Source organism: Triticum aestivum, chromosome 2B (assembly GCF_018294505.1).
Source record: "Triticum aestivum cultivar Chinese Spring chromosome 2B, IWGSC CS RefSeq v2.1, whole genome shotgun sequence".
Classification (NCBI taxonomy): Eukaryota; Viridiplantae; Streptophyta; class Magnoliopsida; order Poales; family Poaceae; genus Triticum; species Triticum aestivum.
The window spans coordinates 252,523,700-252,536,109 of NC_057798.1; the positions used below are offsets into that span (position 1 = coordinate 252,523,700).

The 12,410-nt window shown below is 44.8% G+C and overlaps 1 protein-coding gene across 2 annotated transcripts; it reads right to left on the reverse strand.

Moving 5' to 3' along the window:
* Nucleotides 1-921: 921 nt before the first annotated feature.
* On the reverse strand, nt 922-3,990 carry LOC123044617 (beta-amylase). Of its 2 annotated transcripts, none has more exons than XM_044467413.1 (7): nt 3,580-3,990; nt 3,424-3,492; nt 2,934-3,332; nt 2,697-2,861; nt 1,949-2,221; nt 1,403-1,855; nt 922-1,341 (listed from the first exon to the last, which is right to left on the reverse strand). In XM_044467413.1, the coding sequence occupies exons 1-7, from the start codon at nt 3,955-3,957 to the stop codon at nt 1,135-1,137; spliced, it is 1,944 nt and encodes a 647-aa protein (XP_044323348.1). In that variant the 5' UTR covers nt 3,958-3,990; the 3' UTR covers nt 922-1,134. The 2 variants fall into 2 exon arrangements, with proteins under 2 accessions (XP_044323348.1, XP_044323349.1); XM_044467414.1 differs by having other exon boundaries at nt 3,416-3,492; nt 3,580-3,702.
* Between the last annotated feature and the right edge of the window lie 8,420 nt (nt 3,991-12,410).

The following is a 12,410-nucleotide window of genomic DNA, read 5'->3' on the forward strand; positions in this document are numbered from 1 at the left end:
GCCTGCGAGTTGTCGCAAATCGCATGGCCATGAGATCTGTCGTTTTCCGTCAAAACCTTAAAACAGAGTACTGTACTATATTTCTTCATACTGTACTGTACTGTGAGTTTGCCGGCCATAACATTGCAAGATCATTTCGATGCTGGTAATCCGTGGTGCCGATCGATGCTGCTACACTGCAAACGAGAGAAATTATCATGGGGTCTCTTACGCTCTTTCTACGTAGTCGTGTTAACGAACCCCTGAAAAATTGACGCTCCGAGGCGTTGTAATCGTGTGGAATCCGTAACGTGGGATCGAGCGGTCGCGTGCGCAGCGCTTAATCACTGCACCGCCCCCCAGGTTGGGAGGCCACGACGCCGATCGATCAGCAACCTGCCGCCCAAAGGGATCAGGTCAGGTCATGTCAGCACAGTACGTACGTCGATGCGCTGCGCTGCGACGGAGCGCCTCCCCGCCGCGAGAAAATCTCGCATTAATCGATCGACGTGGGCCGTCCAACGACCGCTGTTACTGCTCTCTCTCTATTATGCACGTTTCCAAAACCCGCCATCGGTCGGTGTCACGCGGTACCACTCGTACCATTGCTGCTCCGTCCATCTGGGCGGGTTCACGTGCTTTTCATCAAATCATTTTGGAAAGGCCACTACACAACAAGTCACATTTAGCAATATAGAGTATTTTCCTTTTTTCTTGCGTGGGACCAGTCTAGTTGTCAGACTTTACGATCGACTGATTTGATCTGATCGAGGGGCATGCACTGAATGCACGCAGCACATACGCACGCACATGCAGCTGAGGTGCGTCGTACATCGAGTCTTGGCGTAAAGAATCGCATTTTGTTGCTGTTCTGATCAGTCCCGCGAGTCCGTAACCGTTGCATCTGTGTTCTTCCGTTGTTTGTTCCCGACACCACATAAATCGTCCAATAAACAATGCGTGCTTCTTGTATTGGTATCCCACGAATGAATTATTCTTTTTCGTGGACATATTGCTGAGAGTGAGAGACGTCCGCTACTACGATCATTGGCCTACTAGTTACGGCAAGCGAGCGTGTATCGACCCACCCGATTTGCCGGGGTGGTTACAAAGAGCGGCATTATCTTTTTTTTTTCGGGGGAAAGAGCGGCATTTTCAACAGAATATCCATTCGATCTTGTCGAACACCCTGTCGATGAGCTCCGCGAGATCGCCGCCGACGCTCATGTCCGTCTCGGGATCGAACGGGTACGGCGCCTCCGGCGTCGTCACGTCCAGCAGCCGGTCCATGGGTACCGCCGGCCTCGACCGCTCCAAAGGCTTCAGGGGCCGATGGTACTGGGCCGGATCGGCACAGTAATCCTGAAACAAGAGCGAACGTCACACACAGGCTCACAGGCCAAGACGCTAAAACTGGGCTTACCTGATCGGCGTGCATTTTCCTGACGAATGTTCTGAAGGCCCGGTACTTGTTCCCGGCCAGGAGTTCGTCCGTGAGCCTGAGGTACGTCACCGCGGCGACCCGGCGCGCCGGGACGCCGCCGAGGTCGACGCCGTTGGGCCGCGCGTTCTTCAGCATCTGGTTGTACGCCCGCCGGTCGTACCTGGGCAGCGCGTTCTCGCACGCCACCTCGATCCCCTCTCTCCACCCGGCGCTCAGCACCTGCTGGACAAGCTCCTCCGGGGCGCTCATGGCCTCCTCGGCTTGCTCCGAGTTCCGCATCTCCGCGCAGGTGAAGTTGAGGACGGCGCCGTCGTGCCGCGCCAGCATGCGCGCGATCGGCCGGTAGCCGTCCCGGCCGTCGAGGTTGTAGTACCCGGCAGTGAGCTCCGCGGCGTGGCTCGGGTGCCTGTACCACCAGTGTATCCCCGACACCTGCGAAATTCGCCTCGTCGTTTTCTTCACCAATCACCAATTGAGCTCAGCATTTTCTTCGCTGCAGCCTGCAGCAGTCAGTGCGAGACGTACCTTTGCGGCGAGCTTGACAGTGCAGCCCAGGAAGACCCTGTTGGCTTCGTCCAGTATCCTGTCGCCGTGCTCGATCAGCTTGCTGGAGTACCATGTCAGGAAGAACCTCCCCTTCTCGGTGAGGTACGTCGCGCCGGCGCCGTCGGCCGTGAAGAAGCGCGTGTCGTCAGGGGCGTCGTTGTATTCCCCGGCGTCGTCGGGGAGCTCCCACTCCGGGTGTCCGGCATCCGTTGCTGCCGCTCTGAAATCCTCCTCTAGGTACTTGTCGTAGCACTGCAGGAACGCTGTTTTAACAACTTGAACCAACTGCGACAGAGTACTAGTTGTTCTGAATCTTTTTTTAGGAGTACCGCCTAGTTTGGCAACATAGTTTTTAAAATACTGTAGTATTCCAAAACCTTGGTATTGCAATGCGTGGACAACAAATACTACAGTTTCTAAAAACTGCATTTTTTTCAGTTTTCGGAAACTATGGATATGTTTGGCTGGTGCTGTTTTACGGTAGTTTTACCAGGCAAAATTGCAGGGGAGAGCCAAGTAATGCACACATTTCTCTGTTTATGAAAAAAGAGGTGCCAACCTCTTTTTCCAAAACAGCAAAAAAACCATGGTTTCAAGAAAACTACAGTTTCTAAAACTGCCGTATCTGTTCATGCCAAACACACCAAAGTATTTAAAACAACAGCATTATTGGAAACCACGGTATTTCTTGTAAAACTGCAAAAATATTTCTTGTGATTCAGCGTACTTGGAACTGCCCGATGCCGGGGAAAGCCCACCCCTGGCTCTCCGGGTAGGATGGGTACCTCAGCTCGCCGGCAGGGCCAAGCCCAACCTCGATGTCCACGATCAGGCCACACTCCAACAAGTCCGCCATGTTCTCTCTGAAGCTCTCCATGAAATCCGCGTAGAGCTGGAATTGCAGCGGCTCACAAAATGATTAACTTGTGCCTGATACAGCGAGGGTCGTGCGGCCGTACGGTACCTGGATGGCGGTTCTGCCGTGAAACAAGGGCCGATCGTCCACGCCGATGGTGAGGTACTCCTGGTTCCTGGCCCCGCCGGGGCTAGAGTAGTACACGTCCGGGTCCGCCTCGCCGACGTCGCGCACCCACGCCGGTATCGGGATGTTCACGGCGTCGCCGACGTTGCCGCCGCACGCGTGGAACGACATGATGACCTGCAGCTTCAGGCCTTCCTCCTGCGCCAGCCGGAAGAGCTCCCTGTACGCGCGCCACTCGTACCGCCCAGGCCCGGCGCCCTCCACGATGCCCCACCACACGTCCGCCATGACGCCGTCGACACCCGCCTCCCTCAGCCGCCGCAGCTGCGCCCTCAGCCCCTCCGCGTCCTTCACCTTGTTCTCGGCGGTGATCGCGTCTAGCTGTTACGGTGTCGATCGATCGTGTGAGGTGCAATGCCACCAAACCTTGCAAAACAACATGAATTCCCTGCTTCGGTTCTTACGGCCTTACGGGGAGCATGACGAACACCGGGACGTAGTTGGCCAGCATCTTCTCCTCGTCGGCATCCAACGGCGGAGGCTGCGGCGGGTAATCGCCAACGATACAAGAAATTCAGTTCACGTGGCGGAAGAAACATTTTTTGTGCTACTATGCATATGAATGTACCTGTGGCTGTGGTGCACGAGAGGTCTGCGCACTCTCGGAGGCGACAGCTCGTAGAGGAAGAGGGGAGGGAGGCGTCCTCCCGGAGTCGACGACGATCCTTCCGGTGGCCGTCGCTGGAAGAAGAGCAGGTGATGCGGCCCTTCTCCGGCAACTCCCCCATGGCTGTAACTTGACCCCTGACGACGACGGCGTGGTCGCGAGCATGGTGTGCATACGGTTCTTGATTTTCTTTATCTGAGCTTCCCGTACTTGTTTCTGTTGCGACCAATTGTTTTGTGGTTTTGGCGTCGCTGTATATGTATGTAAAGTGGTCATTCCCCGTTGCCATGGAATCCGCGTGACACACGAATTCGTTCCTTTTTGGTGATGCGCAGCCATGGGAGGAGCCTGCCTGCCGGTATCCACCAAGGTGTGGTCTGCGTGAGCTGTGGTTCTGCGCGTGTGCGCATGTGGTTTTCGTTGACGTCCTCTTCGTTCTGCTCCATTTGTCTGTAGCATTTCCTGTTTCGTTATCTCGTGGCGCGGCGAATGTTGGGTCTGTAGAGAGGCTGGTATATGTTATTTGTCTCTTTGGTTTTGGCAGTGTGCAGTGAAGTGATTCAACATGTGGACAGGCTCAAGTTTAGAGGCCAGGAAGAAAGGCGGAGCTGATTCTTTTGGGACTGGCTAGGTGCCAGTCGACTGAATTCTAAATTTAGCTCAGTCGAAATCTAATCCATCACTCATTTCATATCTACCAGACAAAAAAGAAGAGAAGAACTGGCCCAAATTAAGGGTCGGTCGATCAGCCCAGCCCAACCTTTGCACTCTCTGTTCCCCTCTAACTTCTGCGTCCTCTGGGAAAAATTGGCATGTAAGAATCAGGCTGCCTCTCTAACATGTTTAAAACCTTTTGTTAATAAGCCTGTTTATAACTTTGTCTTGAAATCTCGTAGCATGGTCGATATACTTATGTTTACATTCCATTTTTCCCCTAAACCCTTCACCCTCACTGGGGCATTGGTTGATGTGAAGCATGAGGCAAATCTGATTGCACATTTGTTCAAATTACTTAGTGTGGGTTGCAGGGTTATAGCGATTGTCACAAGCCCTTGATTACCTATATTGATGTTTGCCCTTCATGTGTGCCATTTCTCATAGCAAACAACGAGAACTCTGCAACAATTCTTTGCAGTTGGAATAAATGCACACATAAGAAAGAAGATATTGCGAGCCAGATGCACATATGAAGACCGAACAGAGAAGTAGTGAAGGAAGATGAAGACCATTTTTTCCTCAAAAAAAAAAAAATAGAAGATGGAGACCATCATCAAACTTTACCAATTTGTATTTTGGGTGGGACTTACATGCGGAGAAACGGACATGATGTTCTCCAAGAATGGAGCGAAGTGGGAGAAATACATCGGAGTTTGTGAACGAATTTTAAATTTTTTGATAGAAAGACCAATTGGTTCAACACTTGGTCCTGAAACTTCACTATATGATTTTGTAAATAAATGATGTGGCATCCAATATGCACTCAGATTATTTTTCACATGTCTTATTGTGGTTCAAATTCCATTTCATAGGAAAGCATGTACTGATGGAATTCTTCAGTTTCTACAGATTTTGGTAAGAGTTCGAGCATCTTTTGTTTTCACCTTCCATAACCAGTATGTTTTGATACGCTTGCTTTGACAAGCTTTGACAAGACAATGTCAATAAGTTCAGCTTGAGAAAATCACACAAACCATTTCTTTGAATAGTATGGTAGTCCGAAATCCAAATAGTTGAGAAATCCGCACCTACATATGAGTGTTACCAATCCATAAAAACAATGAATGAAAAGCATAGTAAGAGCTAGCTTATCATGTCATAGTGAGTGGTCAGCTGCCGGGACAAATAGAACCAAAGTAACATTGTTATGTTGTCCCGTGACAACGCACGGGCGTTTAACTAGTCCTACCTAAAAACAAAATCATAAACTGAAATTAAAACGGACATAAGCTTATCTAGAATAGAATGAATTTGAGGGTAACCAGTTACCCTGCCTAAATTCAGAAAAAAAGACAAGATACTGAATACCCACAGTTTTCGATAAAGGGCGACTTTATTATCTCAAAATGTAGCATCAAGCGGATACAACGCATTATGAGTAACACCCGGCCTCTGCATAACTAAGGTGCACCCAGCCAAATCCAGAAGTCTGACAAAATTCATGAAATAAAAATCGACAAATCGACAACAGTAGAGTCCTTTAGACCGACACTATGCCTATGTCGAAGAAGGTGGTGGATCGATCCGTAGGTTATGCTGCCACCCATGTTGGGAAAAAAACCTCCGTAGCCACCTGCTCCAATCGCGTACACACCACCATGAACAGCGGTTGGTACTCCGGCCGTTGTAGCATAGACCACATACGTAGCGAGTGCGTACACCGGAAAATAACCTGTAGAGGAGAAACATTTTTGTCATTAAAAACCAAATCATTTGTACATAGCCAAAACGACCAAATTAAAGCATACGCTCCTACCCTTATTAGCGTTTTGAACCTATTTGTAATACCATCCAACCAATGACCAAAAATACGACCAAATTAAAGCATACGCTCCTACCCTTATTAGCGTTTTGAACCTATTTGTAATACCATCCAACCAATGACCAAAAATATTGGCAACACTTGTGGGCGGATACAAATTTGACGCTATTTGGATACCCACAGTTATCGACAATTTTGTACATATAAGACTGAAATAGTTGCAAGTTGTTATAGCTGCATAATTTCAAAACACATAAACTATTATATGATGCTACTCCTGGTGTTTACACGAATAGAACCTGAATTTACACAAGTTTGAAGTACAAATTGCTCATAGACACTTCAAGCTAGCACACCCGCAAGAGGAAGCAAAAGTATGCGAATCACCAATGAAAACATTTGGAAAACACATAATCATGTAAACTCTTTAGAAACGTCATTTTACAATATTTTTCCTCTTATCATAGACAAAACAATACTTAATATTTTTATTTGCATTGCTTAATATCTTCTCAGTATAAATTTAATGTTGTTATTGCTGCGCATGCGGGTTTCAGATTTTGCACATGCAAGGTACAATCAAGCAGTAGAACGACATCAAGGAATGAGAGATTAACTAAAGGTAATTGTTGTAAGGGAGCCTCATATCACTGCTAAAATGAAGGCATGGTATCATCTCCAAAATCTATTTAAAATCACTGCTGATCATAGCATTTTATCTAATTATTTAACTAAAATTGCTTGTTTAGATAACCAAAACCGCACACATTGGTTAACCACAAGATCAAGTTCAATATGTAGAAAGACCAATAGATAACAAGGTAAGCAAACACTTGGCCTAGAAGCACGTCAATTTTTCATTCCAGAAAAAGACCAAAAGTAGCATAATTTAGCATTGACGACATGGTGATATGTCTAAAAATTAAGAGAAAGGATACAAACGAATGCATCGTCCAAAAAATGCAATCGATCAAGGAATTAAGGTTAGTATCATTATTATTAAGTGAATAAGTTCTCTGAATGTGCAATATATATAAATTTCAAGTTTATATATTGATGAAAAACTGCATTAGTGGGACGCATTTCTTGCACAGAAGAATGGGGAGCAAGAAGGTCAAGATTACAAAGCAAGAGAAAATGAGGTCAGGAGAGAGGTACACTTAGACACATAACACCACTTAATAGTATCACATAAGAATATGGAAAAAAAATCAATTAGCTTTTCTTATTGTGTTTTGTATCTAACAAGAATTAGATCAAGCTCAACATGGAAAGCAAAATTTTGAACTAATTTTTGAACTAGCACAAGGAGGAAGGCAGTCTTACCCAACACTCATGCAACAAATGACTATAATGAGTCATCTTCATAGTGACGACATGGTGATACGTCTCAAGCGTATTTACAATTTTTGATTGTTAAATGCTATTATATTATCACTTTTGTATGCTTTATATGTCATTTTATATTATTATTTTGGACAACCTATTAATTTAGTGCCTAACGTCAGTTCCTGTTTTTTGGCAAATTTTTGGTTTTCAGAAAATTGATACCTAGAGAATTCCAAACATGACGATACTTTTTGATGATTTTTTCTAAAACATAAGAGACCCTAGAAGCTTCGAGAGGAGGCAAGAAGACCCACAAGGGCCCAACAAGGCAAGGCACGCCTTGGAGGGTAGGGCGTGCCACCCTGGCTTATGGGCCTCTCGTATCCCCGTTTGCCCTAATAATTGCCTATAAATACCCATATATTTAGAAACCCTAGGAGTGAGAGCCGACACAAGTTTATCGCCATCGCAAGCTGCGGTTCTGACGTGGTCCCATCTGGAGCCTTGTTCTGGCACTCTGCCGGAGGGGGGAATCATTGAGGAGGCCATCTTCATCAACCTTCCTGCCTTCATGATGATGTGTGATTTCAGGACCTACAGGTCCATAGTAGTAGCTAGATCTCTCTCGCTTGCTTGCTCTCTCAATCTTCAATACAATGATCGCTTCGAAGATCTATTCGATGTAATTCTTGTGGCGTGTTTGTTGGGATCAGATGGATTGTGGATTTATGATCATATTGTTCATTGACTTTATATGAATCTTTTGAAGTTTCTTTGATGTGTTATTCTGTAGCTTTCTCCAATCTATCTCTCTACTTTGGCCATGTATGATTGATTTATCTTGAGCTGGAGAGGTGCTCTGTAGTCTTTCAACCTTGCGGTGATTATGTCCAGTGACAAAAAGGACAAAGGCATGTATTGAGTTATTGCCATTAAGGATAAAACAATGGGGGTTTGGTCATATTGATTGATCTCTTCATGTCTACATTATATCATCTTTCTTATTGTGTTATTTTTTTTGTTATGAACACAATACTTTGAGATGCATGCTGGATAGCAGTCTTGGGGCGGAGTAATAGTAGTAGGTGTAGTTGGATTAACGGTCTACTTATCACAGTCGTAATTCCTATATAATTTTTGATTGTTCCATGCTATTATATTATCAATCTTGGATGTTTTATATGCATTATTATGCTATTTTACATCATTTTTGGGACTAACCTATTAATCTAATGCCCAGTGCCAGTTGTTGTTTTTTCCTTGTTTTTTTATTAACCTAACAAACAGAATAACGCAAACGGAGTCCAAATGAAACAAAACTTTTTGATGTTTTTTCTTGGACCACAAGACACCCTTGAAGCTTCGGGGGAGGCCAGAAGATCCAAGAGGTGGCCGCAAGCTCAGGGGGCGCGCCCTGGGGGGGCAAGCTTGTGGGCCCCCATGGCACTTACAATCCTAATTTTTCTTCTATAAATACCCAAATATTCCCCATAGACCAGAGGGCAAACCAAAAATACTTTTCTGCCGCCGCAAGTTTCTGTGTTTTTGGGAGATCCCATCTGGGGACCTTTTCCGATACTCCGCCGGAGGGGGATTCAATCACGGAGGGCTTCTACATCAACCTTGCTGCCCTTCCGATGATGTGTGTGTAGTTTACCACAGACCTACGGTCCATAGGTAGTAGCTAGATGGCTTATTCTCTCCTTTTGATCTACAATACAATGTTCTCCATGTTCTTGGAGATCTATTCGATGTAATCTTCTTTTGTGGTGTGTTTGTTGAGATCCAATGAATTGTGAATATTATGTGAGTCTTGTCTGAACTCTTTTATGCATGATTTATATAGTGTTGTATTTCTCTCCGATCTATTGATTTGGTTTGGCCAACTAGAAAGATTTTTCTTGCAATGGGAGATGTGCTTTGTAATGGGTTCAATCTTGCGGTGCTCAATCCCAGTGACAGAAGGAGGCATGACATGTATTTCTATTGTTGCCATTAAGGATAGAAAGATGGGGTTTGTTCATATTGATTGGATCTATTCCTCTACATCATGTCATCTTGCTTAAAGTGTTACTCCATTCTTGTTAACTTAATACACTAGATCCATGCTGGATAGCGGTTGATGTGTGGAGCAATAGTAGTAGATGCAGGCAGGAGTCGGTCTACTTGTCTCGGATGTTATGCCTATATACATGATCATTGCCTTGGATATCGTATGTGCTTTTCTATCAATTGCTCAACAGTAATTTGTTGCCCACCGTATGTTTTCTTTCAAGAGAGAAGCCTCTAGTGAAAATTATGCCCCCCGGGTCTATCTTTTATCATATTATTTTCAGATCTACAAAATCAAAAAGCCAAAAATACCTTGCTGCAATTTATTTTATTTTGCAATTTTATTTATCTTTTACATCTATCACTATCAGATCTGATCCTTGCAAGTAACTGTGCAGGGATTGACAACCCCTTTATCTTGTTGGGAGCAAGTATTTGTTTGCTTGTGCATGTACAACTATTGGAGACTTGTGCGTTCCTCCTACTGGATTGATACCTTGGTTCTTAACTGAGGGAAATACTTATATCTACTTTGCTGCATCACCCTTTCATCTTCAAGGAAAAAACCAATGCAAGCTCAAGAAGTAGCAATCTCCAAGGGATTACAACCCCTTGTTTGCGTAGGGTGCAAGTATTTTGTTATTTTGTGTGTAGGTGATGTTCACGAGACGTTGCATGGTTCTCCTACTGGCTACTGGACTGATAACCTTGGTTCTTAACTGAGGGAAATACTTATCTCTACTGTACCGCATCATCCTCTCCTCTTCGAGGAAATCCCAACGCAACTCACAAGTAGCAGGCCTCAACGGTGAACCATTTTTTGTTTGCAGATGACAACATGTTGTTTTTCAAGCAAACAAATATTGTGCGGAAGAAGTATTAAGTGTGCTGGAAATATATGCAAGAGCTTCTGGGCAACGGATTAATAAAGAAAAATACTCGATATTTTTTAGTAAGGGTTGTCCTGAAACGATGAGAGATGAAATAAAAAATATTTTAAATGTGCCTATATGAGCAGATTAGTGAGAAGTATCTTGGGATACCTGTGGATGTGGGTATATAAAAAATGGAGCATTTAAATATCCGATGGACAGACTATGGAGCAAGATGCATGGTTGGATGGCAAAAATAATGTCGCCGGTAGGAAAGAGGTATTGGTTAAATCCATCGCACAGGCGGTCCCGATATTTCCTATGTCTTGCTTCAAATTACCACGGGGTCTATGAGATCATCTAACATCGATGATTAAGGCCTTTTGGTGGGGTAGCAATCCGGGTAACAAAAAACCATATTGGGTATCTTGGGACATGATATGCATGCCTACGTATATGGGACGATTAGGATTCATATATTTTGAAGTTTTTAACCTGGCCTTGTTGGCGAGACAAGATTGGAGAATCTTTTAGAACCCTGATGCATTGAGTGCAAGAATTCTAAAGGCAATTTATTTTCCTAGAAATGACTTTTTGGAGGCAATTGTTGGAAACCATCCATCTCAAATATGGTGGTTGATACGTCCATTTTGCATCATGCTTTTATATCGATATTTATTGCATTATGGGATGTTATTTCACATTATGTCACAATACTTATGGCTATTCTCTCTTATTTTACAAGGTTTACATGAAGAGGGAGAATGCCGGCAGCTGGAATTCTTGGCTGGAAAAGGAGTAAATACTGGAGACCTATTCTGCGCAACTCCAAAAGTCCTGAAACTCCACGGAATATCTTAAAATAAATAAAGAAAAATCATCGCCAAAGATGAAGGCCAGGGGGCCCACACCCTGCTCACGTGGGTGGGGGGCGCGCCCCCCTACCTCGTGGGCCCCCTGGTGGCTCTCCGACGCCCATCTTCTCCTATATGAAGTCTTTCGATGAGAAAAAAAATAGAAGGCAACCTTTCGGGACTAGACTCCGCCGCCACGAGGCGGAACCTTGGTGAAACCAATCTAGGGCTCCGGCGGAGCTGTTCTGCCGGGGACACTTCCCCCCGGGAGGGGGAAATCATCACCATCGTCATCACCAACGCTCCTCTCATCGGGAGAGGGCAATCTCCATCAACATCTTCACCAGCATCATCTCATCTCCAAACCCTAGTTCATCTCTTGTATCCAATTCTTGTCTCCAAGTCCGGGATTTGTGCTAGTAGGTTGCTAGTAGTGTTGATTACTCCTTGTAGTTGATGCTAGTTGGTTTATTTGGTGGAAGATCATATGTTCAGATCCTTTATGCATATTATTACCCCTCTGATTATGAACATGAATATGCTTTGTGAGTAGTTACGTTTATTTCTGAGGACAAGGGAGAAGTCTTGCTATTAGTAGTCATGTGAATTTGGTATTCGTTCGATATTTTGATAAGATGTATGTTGTCTAGCCTCTAATGGTGTTATGTGAACGTCGACTACATAACACTTCACCATTATTTGGGCCTAGAGGAAGGCATTGGGAAGTAATAAGTAGATGATGGGTTGCTAGAGTGACAGAAGCTTAAACCCTAGTTTATGCGTTGCTTCATAAGGGGCTGATTTGGATCCATATGTTTCATGCTATGGTTAGGTTTACCTTAATACTTTTGTTGTAGTTGCGGATGCTTGCAATAGAGGTTAATCATAAGTGGGATGCTTGTTCAAGTAAGAACAGTACCCAAGCACCGGTCCACCCACATATCAAATTATCAAAGTACCGAACGCGAATCATATGAGCGCGATGAAAACTAGCTTGATGATATTCCCATGTGTCCTCGGGAGCGCTTTTCCTATTATAAGAGTTTGTCCAGGCTTGTCCTTTGCTACAAAAAGGATTGTGCCACCTTGCTGCACTTTATTTACTTTTGTTACTTGTTGCTCGTTACAATTTATCTTATCACAAAACTATCTGTTACCACTTATTTCAGTACTTGCAGAGAATACCTTGCTGAAAACCGCTTATCA